We start from the raw sequence: 14,345 nt of genomic DNA on the forward strand, positions 1-14,345 counted from the left end.
ATAGGTTTTTCATGGCAGGTTGTCCATTTGTGAGTCTTGATAGATGTCACGTGAACACTGTTGCGCTCATGGGAATCTTGACGTATAAAAATTACATTTTCAGTCAATATGTGCGTACCCTGTATGTGATGGATAGCTTTTGTTATTTTACATTATTAAAATGTCCAGTTTATTATCATGGCAGAAATTAATATGAAAAATACGTTTTTTTTTAAATTTATTAGACAAGTTGTCTAATAATTAGCATGGCTGCACAAAATATTAATTTGTGGACATTATTAAAATGTTTTATGGTTCTCACAAAAAAGTAAATCAAACGTGATGGCACCCTTGACAACAATGTCATGGACCTACATACAAAAGCTACGCATTTGTGTAAACATGGCCCCCACAACCTTGGCCATTATATTCTTCCCCTCTTGTCTATTTTATTCCTTCAAGAGTTCACAGTGTGGTTTTCTCTATGTCTCTCTCTCACCATCAACTTGAATTATTTTATTTGCTTGGAAGTGTTTGACGTTGTTCACATTTTTCACCAAACTCAAAGAACAAATGGCAAATGACGCAGGTCCGAGTCACCGCGTTGCACTTTCCATTCCCGCCCGGGAAGCTATCGATGAAATTGCGAGGGAAATGGTGATCGAAACTGATCACAACTTGGTAGAAGCGTATAACAGTGTGGCAAGATATTATTACAACAATTATTACAGAGTCCCTCGAAATACGTCAATACTTTCGGGACGTTTATGGATGTTTGAGTTGTTTAACGGCCACCAGGGCCGGTTTGAAGATAATGTCAGTATGTCACAACCAGTGTTCTTGTTGTTATGCGATGCGTTTCACAGTTTCGGATTGACGTTGCCGGAGCGCGAGCATGGTGTTTCGCTGGAAGAGAAGGTAGCCATTTTTATTTGTGCGTTGCAGGGTCTATCTTGGAAACATTTGCAAGAACGGTTCCAACACTCAAAGGAGACATTGTCACGCAATTTTCATGAGGTAATGCAAGTTATGATACCGTTTACATCAGTTCATAGTAGGAGTCTTACGCCTGAACAAGTACAACAAGGGGGCCATCCACATTTACGGTCACAGCAGCAGTACTGGCCATTCAAGGTGACAATTTCCATAAACGTGCAAAATTTTTTAACGCTTACAAAAAAACCAGGATGAGGCCAAAATAAAATAGGCTATCAATCACCATCGGCCCAATGGGTGGTATGTGTGTCAAACAAAATTAAAAAACAAAATTGTAACATCATACCAATAAACAGTAGCAAAATAATTTATTCAAAAAGAATTGAAGTCAGCCTGTATACTTGATTTTAAGATAAATTATATTCACATCTGTAAAATAATGAACAAAATTACCGTTAAACGTGTCAATTCTAAATAAAATTTTTTTTCTTCACAGTAGTTGTAATTTTGTTGGTACTAATAGCTGATGAAATTATTATATTATGGTTACATAGTTTACATTTCAAACTTTGTTTAACAATAGTTACAAATTAGGTAAATTGTAAATATACCTGATGGAATTTTCTTAAAAAACAAATTGTTTGCTGTGATTTGAAAAATCAGAACTACTCCTTCATTTAAAAAATTGATTTTTAACAGAATTAACTTCTCACAATAAAATTTATAATTGCTCTCTTATACATTCTATAAAATAACCTAAATTTATGAAACAAAATTTTAACATTATTAAAACTATTAATTATAAATGATGATTTATTAATAAACTGTTTGACCAACAGATGTGCAATGGTATTATCAACTAACTAACTTTTTTATTTTACAAACAGAACAATATAATTTTATAAAGTTTCGCCGATTAATAATTGTAATTTTTGTTATTGTTTTTCCTTTTTCTCAAGTCAAAAACCAAGTACAGAATAATGTTGGGCTTCTATGGACTAATCATAGACAGCTTACATTGATTGTGCAAACTATTCGATATATAGCGCTTGTTGAGTACTTATGTTAATATGTTAATTGATTGGTGCGTTGCGTAGGACTGCATCGGTGCATTGGACGGGACGCACGTGATGGCTCGTGTCTCACAGGAGTACGCCACATCATACTATGGCCGGAAAGGCGTGCCGACACAGAATATAATTGCTGTATGTGACTTTAATTTGTGCTTCACATTTGTCTCTGCCGGTTGGGATGGGAGCATGCACGACAGCCGGGTTTTGCACTACGTGACAACCGAAGAGAAACATCGCTTCCCGCACCCCGCACCAGGTACAAAATATTAAACCGAAATATGAATACGTAGAAACTATAAATATTAAAAATTTCCCAAAATGTAGTTTATTTCCCAAAATTCAAAATTTTGGAAAACAACTTAAAAAACATGAAACAAATGAAAATGAAAATTTTTCAAAAACAATGAAGTGGTATATAAGAATGTGAAAATGAAAAGGAGATGTTATAATTTATTGTTTACAATTTTTTGCAAAAGTACTCTTTCATAGAAATGTTGTTAATGAATTAGAAAGTAATTAGAAAAATGTTTGCGTAATTAGAATTATAATTGTTCACAACAAAAGAACTTCACAATGAAATTATAATTGAAAACAAAATTGGGATAAAAACAATTTTTATTAATGAAAATGTAATTGTCCAAAAAAAAAATTATTATAATTCACAAACAATGTTGTAATTGGGACTATAATTTTTTAGAACAAAAGGAATTGGGAGAAGGAGTAATTGAAAACAAAATTGGGAAAAAATTAATTTAGAAATGGAGAAATTATTCAACAAAAGAATTAATTATTAAAAAAAAAACATTACGAACCAATGCAAGTTAATTGAAGAATAATTTAAGTGGTACAGAATACAGTCATATCGAAAATGAAATGAAACAAATTTTGTAGGAAAATACTATTTGGTGGATAGCGGTTACAGCAACAAGACAGGGTACCTAGCCCCCTACAAGGGGTATAGGTATCACCAAAATGCCCATCGAAATCGAACACCGCAGAATCAGTTCGAAATGTTCAACAAGGCACATTCGTCACTGCGTAGTTGTATTGAGCGGACATTCGGTGCCTGGAAGTCTAGGTTGGGGGCATTGCGGAATATGCAGAAGTTAAGTTTTTCTAATCAAGTTACGTTTGTATGTGCATCGATGGCGTTACATAACTTCATACGCCGACATAGTGAACTTGATGAGGTCATGATGGGTATCCCAGACCGTGACGATTACATGGCCCCCCAAATGCCCGACCACGACGAATACACACGGGTTGCTGATGTGATGGAGGAAGAGGACTCGGACCCTGCAATGGCCGCTGTAAGGGTGAACATTACTAACGCACTGGTACGGCAAGCACACCGGTAGGAGCGAATTGGAAATACAAGAATATCGTATGAAGGTTTTTGCAGTATCTTTTATAATAATTTGTTCTCAACTTGCCTATGCCAAAAAATAATTTCTAGCCATTTGTCAGAAAAAAAAGAAAACATAAAAAAAAGAAAAGGAAATTTGCATGAATGGGCATGTACGTGGTTTATCTTTTTTTATTCACATGTTATGATATGAATTCCCGAAAATACAGAGCAGACCTGTTCCACTCGTTTCCAATTTTCGGACAATAATGGAACAATTGCAACCTCTGCTTGAATAAAAAAATTAATAATGAATACAAAGAGAAAAACAACAAAAAAAGAAAAATTTCACGACAAATGAAAAGAATACCAAAAAATGACAAAAAAATGAAAACAATAAACCAAAATGTTGAAAGGAAAATAAAAAAAGGAAAAGAATAATGCTAAAAGAGTAAAAATAAAAATGAAAATGTTGAAAGGAAAATAAAAAAGGAAAAGAATAAAAAAAATTATTGACTAAAAAAGGAAAATAAAAAAACCAAAATTAAAATGAACAGAATGAAAAAAAAAAATGAATAAAACAACGAAAAGAAAAAAAAATTAATAATGTTAAAAGGAAAAGAATAAAAATTTTAATAATGTTAAAAGGAAAAGAATAAAAAAAGAATAATGTTAAAATGAGAAGAATACTGACAGAAATCCCAAAAAAATTATGTTAAAAGGAAAAGAATGGAAACAAAAAAAAAATAATACAAAAAATAATAAAAATCTTTAAAAAAGGAAAAAATATTTGTTTTCGTGCTTGTGAAAACAAATAATAATGGTATTAAAAAAATAAATTCTTTCAAAAAGAAAAATAAAAAAACAAAAATGTTGCAAGGAAAAAAAAAAATTGACTATAAAAGAAAAACAAAATTAAAAGGAAAAGAATGAACACAAGGCATGCAAACCGTTGCACAGTGATTGTTTTTGCTGAATAAAAACGTTTGAATTAAAGTACCGTTGCACTTGACAGCCACGAATCACAAGTACGCGACACGTGCTTCTGTTTGTGTCAGATGGGAAGGGTAAAAGAGACATTTTACCATGTGTAATAATATTATATTGCACATATTTTTATGAAAAGTCAAAAAGTTAACCTAAACCTTCATATTTTTTTTCTCACTTTTTTAGTCTAAAAAGACAAAAAATGCACTTTTTTAGGACACCCCAAACCAAGCCTAAGATTAAACGCATCTCTCAACAGCATAGTCTGAAACCTAGTGAAGGGAGCACCAATTTGGAGATCTATTTCTTGCCTAACATCAACAGCATCAGCAAACAATTGGTTAGGTCGAACGAGAGCCTGCACCGACTCACGGATATCCCTTTCTATAAAGGCAGAGAAACGAGCCCTCCACACATTAAGATAACGATTTGCTTCTGTGCAGACTTCAACAACTTCAAATGCAATGTTTTCTCCTTCTCTATCACAATCCAACCACAACACAAGCCACTGGCACTTCCTAGATTCCTCCTCCCTCTCTCTCTCTCTCTCTCTCTCTCTCTCTCTCTATATATATATATATATATATCGGCATATATATACATATCTGAGGTTTCTTGGTTTTCAAGGTGTTGAAACTGTTGTGGAATTGATGAGCTCTGTGAGTGAGCGAGGGTCAAAGGATCAGCGATGTTCTGCAGAGGTGGGAGGGACAATGACGCAGTTCGCATTGCTTGGAAGGTAACACAGCCCTGACGACTGAATCAGCGCGCAGTCTACTCCGGCGCCGCACGTGTAGCCCAGTGCCATCTGCAGAGGCTGGTCGCTGGCGTCGCTCCTCGTCACGCACCATGTGGCTTCGACTCTGCTGCCGTTGTTGGTGGAGAGAGACAGACCCATTAGGAAGAGGACTGGCATCGCCATCACCACTACCACCTCTAACAGTGATGCCATGGCCGAAAGTTATATGGGTTGCTGGAAGAGGAGGACTACTAAGTACTCGTTGTGTTGAAACCCAGTGAAGACTTGCCATGGTTTGAGATCATCGAGACCATTGTTGACAATGGTGAGAGTGGTAGGGAGCTGAGCTCCGGCGGTGTAGGTGTAGGAGTAGGAAAGGAAGATGCCATTGCAGGCATGCGAGAAGCTGTGGAGAGCTGTTGGGACCATGCTCTCTCTCTCTCTCTCTCTCTCTCTCTAAAAAATACACCACTTGAGCACCCCACCCCACGCCCCTCTTTTTTATTAATTGCGTGTCTACCCTTTTTGTATCAAGAAGCATCTCCCTCGTATTACAAAACATCAATGCTAGGTATCATGAAAAATCTTTCATGAAAATAATCATGAAAGTTTCGTGACCCTTGGATTACATTTAGAATGAAACACCACACACTAATCAAGGTAATCCAAGGATCATAAATTTTTCATGATCATTTTCATGATAAAATTTTCATGATCTCTAACTTTTTCCATTACAAAATAGTTGACAGCCCCATAGTCCACAAGTGCCTTTATTATTATCCACCAAAGAGATATATATATCCTTTTTTTTAAATAATAATAATAATAATAATAATAATAAATAAAAAAAAAACTTTTTTCCTCCACTCTTTCTTAACTTTTCTCTCGCAAAATAATATCACCCATATACATGAACCCAACTCCCACCGAATTGAACATACAAATTCCTTTTATTTATTTATTTATTTATTTATTTTTATTCTGGGTCATTACATTGTGTTCGCTCAAGGTATAGAGGTAGACAAAGCTAAAGTTGACCTCATTGCAGGCCTTTCTCCATCCACTTCTGTGCGTCAAATCCAATCTTTCTTAGGGCATGCAGGTTTTTACCATAGGTTCATCAAAGACTTTAGTAAAATAGCACGTCATTTGTGTAATTTATTTGCTAAGGACGCACATTTTATCATTGATGAGGCATGTTTGAAAGCCTTTGAAACATTGAGAGTGGCCCTTACTGTTGCTCTAATCATGAAATCACCGAATTGGTCACTTCCCTTTGAAATCATGTGTGATGCCTCAGATTATGCTGTCGGGGCTGTGTTGGGCCAAAGAGTCAATAGGGCACCCTATGTTATATACTATGTTAGCCGCACTCTCTCGGATGCTTAATTGAATTATACTACCACCGAGAAAGAGTTGCTAGCTGTGGTTTTTGCCTTAGACAAATTCCAGTCTTATCTTCTAGGTTCCAAGGTCATAGTCTTCACTGATCATGCCGTTTTGCAGTATTTACTATCGAAGAAAGAGACCAAACTTAGGTTGATTAGATGGATTTTGTTGCTTCAGGAATTTGACCTAGAGATCCGAGATAAGAAAGGATCTGAGAATGTGTGGCGGATCACCTCTCCCGAGTCCTTATTGAGTATACTAGTGACCCTTTAACTCTGCATGATTCGTTTCTGGACGAACAACTTCTAGTGGTGTCACGAGCGAGCCCCCCCTGGTTTGCAGATATTGTAAATTACTTGGCCATTGGGCAAATTCCTAAAGATTGGTCTAAGCAAGACAAAGGCCGATTATTTTCGCAGGTCAAGTATTATTTTTGGGAGGATCCGGAGTTGTTTAAATATTGCTCCGACCAAGTGATCCGATGATGTGTGCCGGAGAGTGAGGTGCATAACATTCTTACATTTTTTCATTCTTCTGTGTCGCCAAGGTTTTACAAAGCGGGTTTTACTAGCCCACCATTTTTAAAGATGCCCATTAATTTTGTAGAACTTGTTTGCGCTGTCAGCAAATGGGTTTGATATCTCGTCGTGATATGATGCCAATGTCCCCTATTCTTGTGGTAGAAATCTTTGATGTTTGGGGGATTGATTTTATGGGCCCTTTCTTGTCGTCATTCGAGTTTGAGTACATTCTGTTAGCAATGGATTATGTGTCTAAGTGGGTGGAGGCGATAACTACCCGAACAAATGATCATAAAGTAGTAATCATATTCTTGCACGAAAACATCTTTAGTTAGGTTTTCTAGAGACATAATAAGTGATCAGGGTACGCATTTTTGTAACCGGTTCTTTGAGTCAGTAGTTAAGAAATATTCTATCACTCATAAAATTGGCACTCTATATCACCCTCAAACTAGTGGCCAAGTGGAAGTCTTTAATAGGGAGGTGAAGAACATAATAGAGAAAAGGATGAGGCTAGATAGGAAAGATTGGTCAATACATTTGATTGATGCATTATGGGCCTACCTCACTGTTTATAAGACATCCATTGGGATGTCACCATATATGACGGTGTTTGGCAAAGCTTGCCACCTCCCGGTTGAACTTGAGCACCGAGCATTGTGGGCCATAAAGAAGTTTAACTTCGATATGGCCGCAGCTGGGCTCAACCAGAAATTACAACTTAATGAGTTTGAGGAAATTCGAAATGATGAATATGAGAGTTCAAGAATTTTTAAAGCTCAAACCAAGGAATTCCATGATAAGCACATTAATAGAAAATCCTTTGAACTTGGCCAAAAAGTATGGTTTTTAACTCAAAATTGAGACTCTTTCTGGGTAAGCTTAGATCAAGATGGGATGGTCCCTTTGTGGTTGTAGAGGCATTTATTCATGGCGCCGTTGAGGTACAAGATCTGAGGAATGGCCACACTTTCAAAATGAATGGCCAAAGACTGAAGCCATATATAGAGGGAATTGGGAATGGGGATATGATTGAGTCCATTGCTTTGATAGGCCCTTTTTACTTTGATTGAGAGATTGAAGTCTTGTTCTTTTTTCTTTCCTTTCTATTTTATTATATTTTTCTTTATTCTTGTTGTGCTTTATTTAATGTCTAGGAGACTTTAAATCCTTTAAAGGTGTAATTCCTTTGGTGTTAGCCGTACCCGAACACCATCTGACAGTCTGGTATAGCCACCTAACTGTGCTTGTAATGAGTTTCTAGGAGACCAACTTAGATGGTAGAAACTAGAGTTCGAATGGCAAAGCCTAGAACGCAAAGGTTTGGAATTTCCGAGGCTAAAGTTTGGTTTAAATACCCAGGGGTGTAGAGATTGCTTCAAAACCACCTCGGCTAGAACTCTGTATGGCAGCCCCATAGGTCGAGTGAGCTTTATGCGCTTCGATTCTGGATACCGAATCAACCTAGTCTGTCACCCTATTGGAGAATTGGGAAAGTTACAAACATTGTTAGGGAGAAAAGTTGTATCCGTGGTTTTCGCATGAAGATTATACCTTTGTTAAGCATTTCGATATTTTTAAAGTGCTATTTTTATTTCGGATGTGTATTGTAGGTAGAAATGGATTAATTTTTTCTTTGGGTTGTAATTGGATTTAAAAAAAAAAAGGGTTGTACTGGGTTTTAGTTTTAAAAATAAAAAAAGGGGGAAAGCACCATTAAATCCCAAATTTAAGAATGTTAACCCATTTAGTCTTGAAAGTTTTTTGTTAGACTAATAAGTCTTATTTTATGTACAAAGACATTAGTACCCATTTATTCACATGTTTGGGTCAGTAATTGAGAGGGTAATTTTGGGTTGATATTTATGTGTAATTTACCGAATTACCCAAGAAGCTTACTATAGGTTTTTTTTATGATTTCCCTTCTTTTCAAACATCAAACATTATTCATCAAATATCAAACATCAAACATTAGCAAAAAAACATCAGAACATCATCAAACATCAAACATCATCAAACATAAGAACATCATAACATCATCAAACATAAGAACATCAGAGATGGACATAAGAACATCAGAACACCATTCTCTTCCTCCGTGAAATCATCAAACATAAACAAACTGATGTTCGAACCAACATGAACAAACATAAAGGAACTAATGTTGGAGCATGAATTTGATGTTCCAAACGATGAATCTGGTGTTCAAACATGAATCTGATGTTCCAAACCATAAACAACATCAACAAACATAAACAATATGAATCTGATAAATGATGAATCTGATGTTTCAAACATGAATATGATGTTCCAAACGATGAATCTGATGTTCCAAACGATGAACAACATCAACAAACATAAACAACATGAATCTGATAAACGATGAATTTGATCTTCGAACATGAATCTGATTTCTGCTTGCTGCTGTGTTGTTGTTCCGCTGCGGCGGTGGATTTGTGCGGTGGTGGTTCTAGGGCTGAGCGACGATAGTGACTGCAACGATCCTCATCCTCAGAACCCAATTAATTACTATGATAATCACAGCAGAAAAGCTCAAGAACTAACATATTTCTGAATTAATAGCAAATTTCGAAAGAAACCCATGAAATTAAACTTTACAAATATACAAATGGAACTAACAGATTTCTAAACTATTTGAAGATTTCGCAAGAGACCCATGAAATGAAACTTGACAAATCAACAAATGGGTGATATCATATAATTAATTACCAACGAGATCCTCAGTCTATGGGCTTCAATCAACACCACCACAACGCCGAAGCCTATTGGATTTGGATCTGTTGGTAGCGTAGAATTGGGATTTGGGTTGAGCGAGAAAAAGAAATTGGGACATTGGATGTTCTTTGGGTGAGAGAGAAAAAGAAATTGGGACATCGGCTTCTCCTCCGCTGCTGCTTTGGGTGCCATTAGAGAGTCTAGAGAGAGAAAATTAGGGTTTCAAAATCGAGATGAGAGAGATTGATTCGGATGTTGATGATGTTGTTCACTGGTGGGTAAAAATGTAAACTTTATACATAATATATCAAAAATATATATAATATCAAAAATAAAATGACTAAATGGTTTAAGAAAAAACACTTAGGACTAAGGAGGGCAACATTTATTAAAATGGGATCTATGAGTAATTTTTCCTAAAAAAAAATAGAGCAATAGACCGCGCGTGCGGCCCAAACTGGCGCACTTGCGGAAAGACCAGGCAGAGCGCACGAGCACAAGACCAGGGCACACGAGCGGCCCAAGCCCAAAAGCATACTGCTTGGGCACCGTAGGAGTGCCCCAATTTTGCTGCTGGAGTGGCCCAAAAATTGGCGCTTGTGCGGCCTAAATGGGCGCACGAGCGATCTAGTCCAAAAAAAAAAAATTACAGCACGAGCAGAGGCCCAGGCCGCACGAGTGGCCCAGGCCCAAATGCCCACTGCTTAAACGTCGTAGGAGCGACCCATGTCCACTGGTGGAGCGGCCTATAATTCACCACACGTGCGGCTCTCTTAGGCGCACGAGCGGTCCAAAAAAAAATAAAATAAAAAAAATCGGCAGATCTTATTTATTTTTCTCTATTTATGTTTATTTTATTTTTCTCTATTTATGTTGAGTTACGTATTTTTTATTCCTTTTAAAAAAATGTAGATTTTATTTTATTTTATTTTTATTATTATTTATTTTTCTGTACTTATTTTATATTTCTTTCAAAAAAAAATTCCTGCCGATTTTATTTCATTTTTTTATTTTATATATATATATATATATTTATGATTTTATTTCTATTAAAAAAAAATCAAAATCTTTTAGCTAACCCTGACTCTCCTTTTTGACCATCACTTTCCTAGCACACTCTCTTTCTACCTCTCATCATCATCATCATCTTCTTCTTCATCTTCTTCTTTTTCTTCTTCTTCCCCTCTCTCTCTCTCTCTCTCTCTCTCTCTCTCTCTCTCTCTCTACTTCACAAACCCATCAAACCCTACTATCACCAACTCTTCAACCTCAACCTTCACCCCGTCTTTTTCTCAAAACCACCTTTCGGCGGAGCATCACCATCTTTTCCGACCAGTGACCTTCCGGTGACCATTTTTTTGGGCAGATCTACATCATCTTCTTCCTTCCTTTTTTTTTTTAAAAAAAAAGAAGGTAATCACCCTCTTTTTGTTCAGATTTCTTAGTTTTCACTTGCAATATAATAGTTTAATGGTTGTTTTTGAGATTTATTCATCATGATGTTCATCATTGTCATCCTCACATACCAAAAAATAAAATAAAATAAAATATAAAATAAAAAATTTTTGTTACTAAGTGTGCAACCGATAGACCCACCGCACATGCGGCCATCTCCGGCGCGCGTGTGGCCCAAACACAAAAAATAAAATAATAATAATAATAATAATAATAATAATAATTTGGTTAGTGAATCGTTTTTTATTTTTGTTTTCATTGTTTAGTTAGTGATTTAGTTTGAGTTTTATTTAGTGATTTAATTGTTAGTTTAATTGTTTAGTAGTTTAGTTTTTTTTTTTTTTGTATTTTTTTTTTCTGAAATTTTATTTTATTTTATTATATTTTCTTCTACTAACTTAGATTATTTTATTTTCTTTTTTATTTATTCCTTGTATTTCATATTTGTGTTTGTCAATTTGTCTCATGCTAATTTCGTGTAAGTTAATTTTTTGTAATATAAATAAAAATAAAATAATATATATAAAAATAAAATAAAAAACACTATTGGTGTGATGGCAATGAGGTTTTGAGTGATTCGTGCATGCCTACGATATTTGATACGTGCTGATATAATAGTTCCATGTTTTTGGTTGTGTTATTTTGTGCAAAAATGTCTACATCATCATCCCGCCGAGCACTCAAATGGCCTCGCAATGCTAACATTGCCGCTAGAGATATACCAGCCAACACCTGGGCCAACAAACCAATTGCATGTGACACACCATTTGATGTGGACTTCTTCCGGCACCATCAACCTACTCGTGGAGTGTCCGACAACTTGAAGACCAGGGCTTCCTAGGCATTTTCACCATCACTGAACCGGCATATCCTCGCATTGTGCGAGTCTTCTATCAGAACATGTAAACCAGTGACGAGGCCCCATGAGCTCTTTTGTCCATTGTTGACGGGGTGGTGTTAGTGGTCATACCAGCTTGTAGAGGTTCTCCACTATTCCATGGACACCATCAATGAAGAACAGTTCCCGGTGTTCACTCTGGAACTCATAGTCCCAGCACTGGTGACTGAATTTTATGAGGGGCAACAGAATGATGACAACCGAACTAGCATTCGGCGGGCTAACTTACCGCGCTGCCTTCTCTTCCTTGATGTAGTTCTAAAAAAGAATGTCATCCCTCTAGGCCACAAAGAAGAGCGGCGAGGGGACTTCCTCCATGCCTTGCACCGATTTGACTTCGGGTTTTGGGTCGACATCCCTATTCTTATCTTCAACCAGATGTTTTGTATCCTCAATAAAGTTAAGTTGCGCAACATCCAAGGCGGTTCTACATGGGCCCTCCTTTTTGCCAACCTCATCACTGCACTCATAAAAGGCCAAGGGACATATCCACTCGAACCTAATGAGATACAGCTTCCGCCACCAACGCCTTATGGTAAAACCCATTGGCGCCAAACCACTGCTTGCTTGCCGCCTCCATTACTCCTTCCTGATGCCCCATACAATCCTAATGATATTTCGGTAGAGCCCGCCACTGCGCCAGCACCACCACCATGTCGTATGACACGGGCGCAATATCAGGCTCTTTTGGATAATCAAGCCGTTATTCAGCAATCTGTGGTTGATCTCCAAGCAGACTATCAGGCATGTTAGGATTACTCATAGACAGCATTTGATGGGTATTGGCAGTCAGTTGTGTCTCTGCAAACTGATTTCTATGCATACCGAGAGTTGAGCCAGCCGCAGTTTGATCAGCTTGGCGATAGGGTTCATGACGAGGCGTTTAAGACTCAGACGCTGATACATGCCCTATTTGAGCAGCATTTTCCACCACCACTGGATCCAAATTAGTGACATATGTTCTATTCTCTTTGTTTTATTTCTTTATTTCTCTTTGTTTGTTTTGTTTTATTTTATCAGGCAAGTGTGTGTGTGTGTGTTTGGTGTGACCTTGCCTCACTAGATATGTACCTACGCCATCTGGTAAAATACTCTCTCTCTCTCTTTCTCTCATTTTACTATCTACTTTACTGTTGCTTACATTGAGGACAATGTTGTATTCCAGTTGGGGGGTGAGGGTATTTATAAAAATTCATGTTTGTACTTGCTGCACTTGATTGCACCACTTCACTTGATTTTCACTTTGTGCCAGTATGGTAGTGATAGGAGCATATGTTAATTAGGGAACTTAGTAGGCTTGTATGAAAAGGGTTTATTGAGTAGATACTCGCATGTGATGTTTGCACTAGGAGAGTTGTTTGTGTTTATGGTATTAGTACACTTATCATGAATATGCCTTGATTCACATGAACACACTATCATAGCGATGACCTCTCTATTATAATCCCTGGTGTACACCATTGATAATTGATAAGGTTGCAGAAAAGAATAAATGAGTAGATTAAAAAAAAAAAAAAGGCTTAACTTGCTTGGGTTCATAGCCTCTTTAACTCGAGTTATTAAGCCCATAGGGATGTCTCTACACCTATTGCCCTAAAACCATCTGGTTTGGGAGTCATTGGCCCAATGCTTGCTATATGGGTTAATTAGAAAGCTTAAGAGACCTAGACATTGCACAGTTAAGGAAAAATAAGGAGAATGACTTCTTCGGATTCGTAGCTTTTTTAGCTCAAGTTATTAAGCCCGTAGGGGTGTCTTCATACCTATTGCCCTAAAATCATCTGGTTTGGGAGTCATTGGCCCAATGCTTGTTACATGAGTTGATTAGAAAGCTTAATGGATCAAGACATTGCACAGTCTTTCAAAAAAAAAAAATTTTTGAGAATCTTGGCTGCAATATTTAGTTTTTCTATATATGTTGGGTGTTTTTATGAGTTACACTAGGCTATTATAGTGGACAATTAACTAGTATGGAGATTGCACTTTACATCGAGGGTACTTTACTTTTGTATTAACTAAATTGTAGGTTTGGCTCAATAGATTCCTTCATGCTTGTCCATTGTGCCTTCAATGACTCATCATGTCTTAATATCGCACTGTAGTGGCACATAAGTTGATTATTAGGTGGGTTAGTGTGGTTAATTGTTGTTGAGCAGATATAAATATGTTGATATTTGTGGGTATCATTTCTGGAAACCTTCACGAGACTATACTCGTCCACTTGGGGTAACCTTGTGGTTTAAAGGCTTGTTAAATATGCTAAATGCAATCGTGATCCCTATGAAAG

The 14,345-nt window shown here is 36.7% G+C and overlaps 2 protein-coding genes across 3 annotated transcripts in view; one reads left to right on the plus strand and one right to left on the minus strand.

Moving 5' to 3' along the window:
* Positions 1–14,345, minus strand: part of LOC114292579 (uncharacterized) — a 328,443-nt gene that overhangs the window by 205,518 nt on the left and 108,580 nt on the right. The window lies entirely within an intron of this gene.
* On the plus strand, positions 457–5,533 carry LOC114275252 (uncharacterized). Of its 2 annotated transcripts, none has more exons than XM_082913649.1 (3): positions 457–1,113; positions 2,013–2,244; positions 2,880–5,533. In XM_082913649.1, the coding sequence occupies exons 1-3, from the start codon at positions 553–555 to the stop codon at positions 3,344–3,346; spliced, it is 1,260 nt and encodes a 419-aa protein (XP_082769775.1). In that variant the 5' UTR covers positions 457–552; the 3' UTR covers positions 3,347–5,533. The 2 variants fall into 2 exon arrangements, with proteins under 2 accessions (XP_082769775.1, XP_082769776.1); XM_082913650.1 differs by having other exon boundaries at positions 457–996.

This window comes from Camellia sinensis, chromosome 2 (assembly GCF_055761805.1).
Source record: "Camellia sinensis isolate YWXY chromosome 2, ASM5576180v1, whole genome shotgun sequence".
Classification (NCBI taxonomy): Eukaryota; Viridiplantae; Streptophyta; class Magnoliopsida; order Ericales; family Theaceae; genus Camellia; species Camellia sinensis.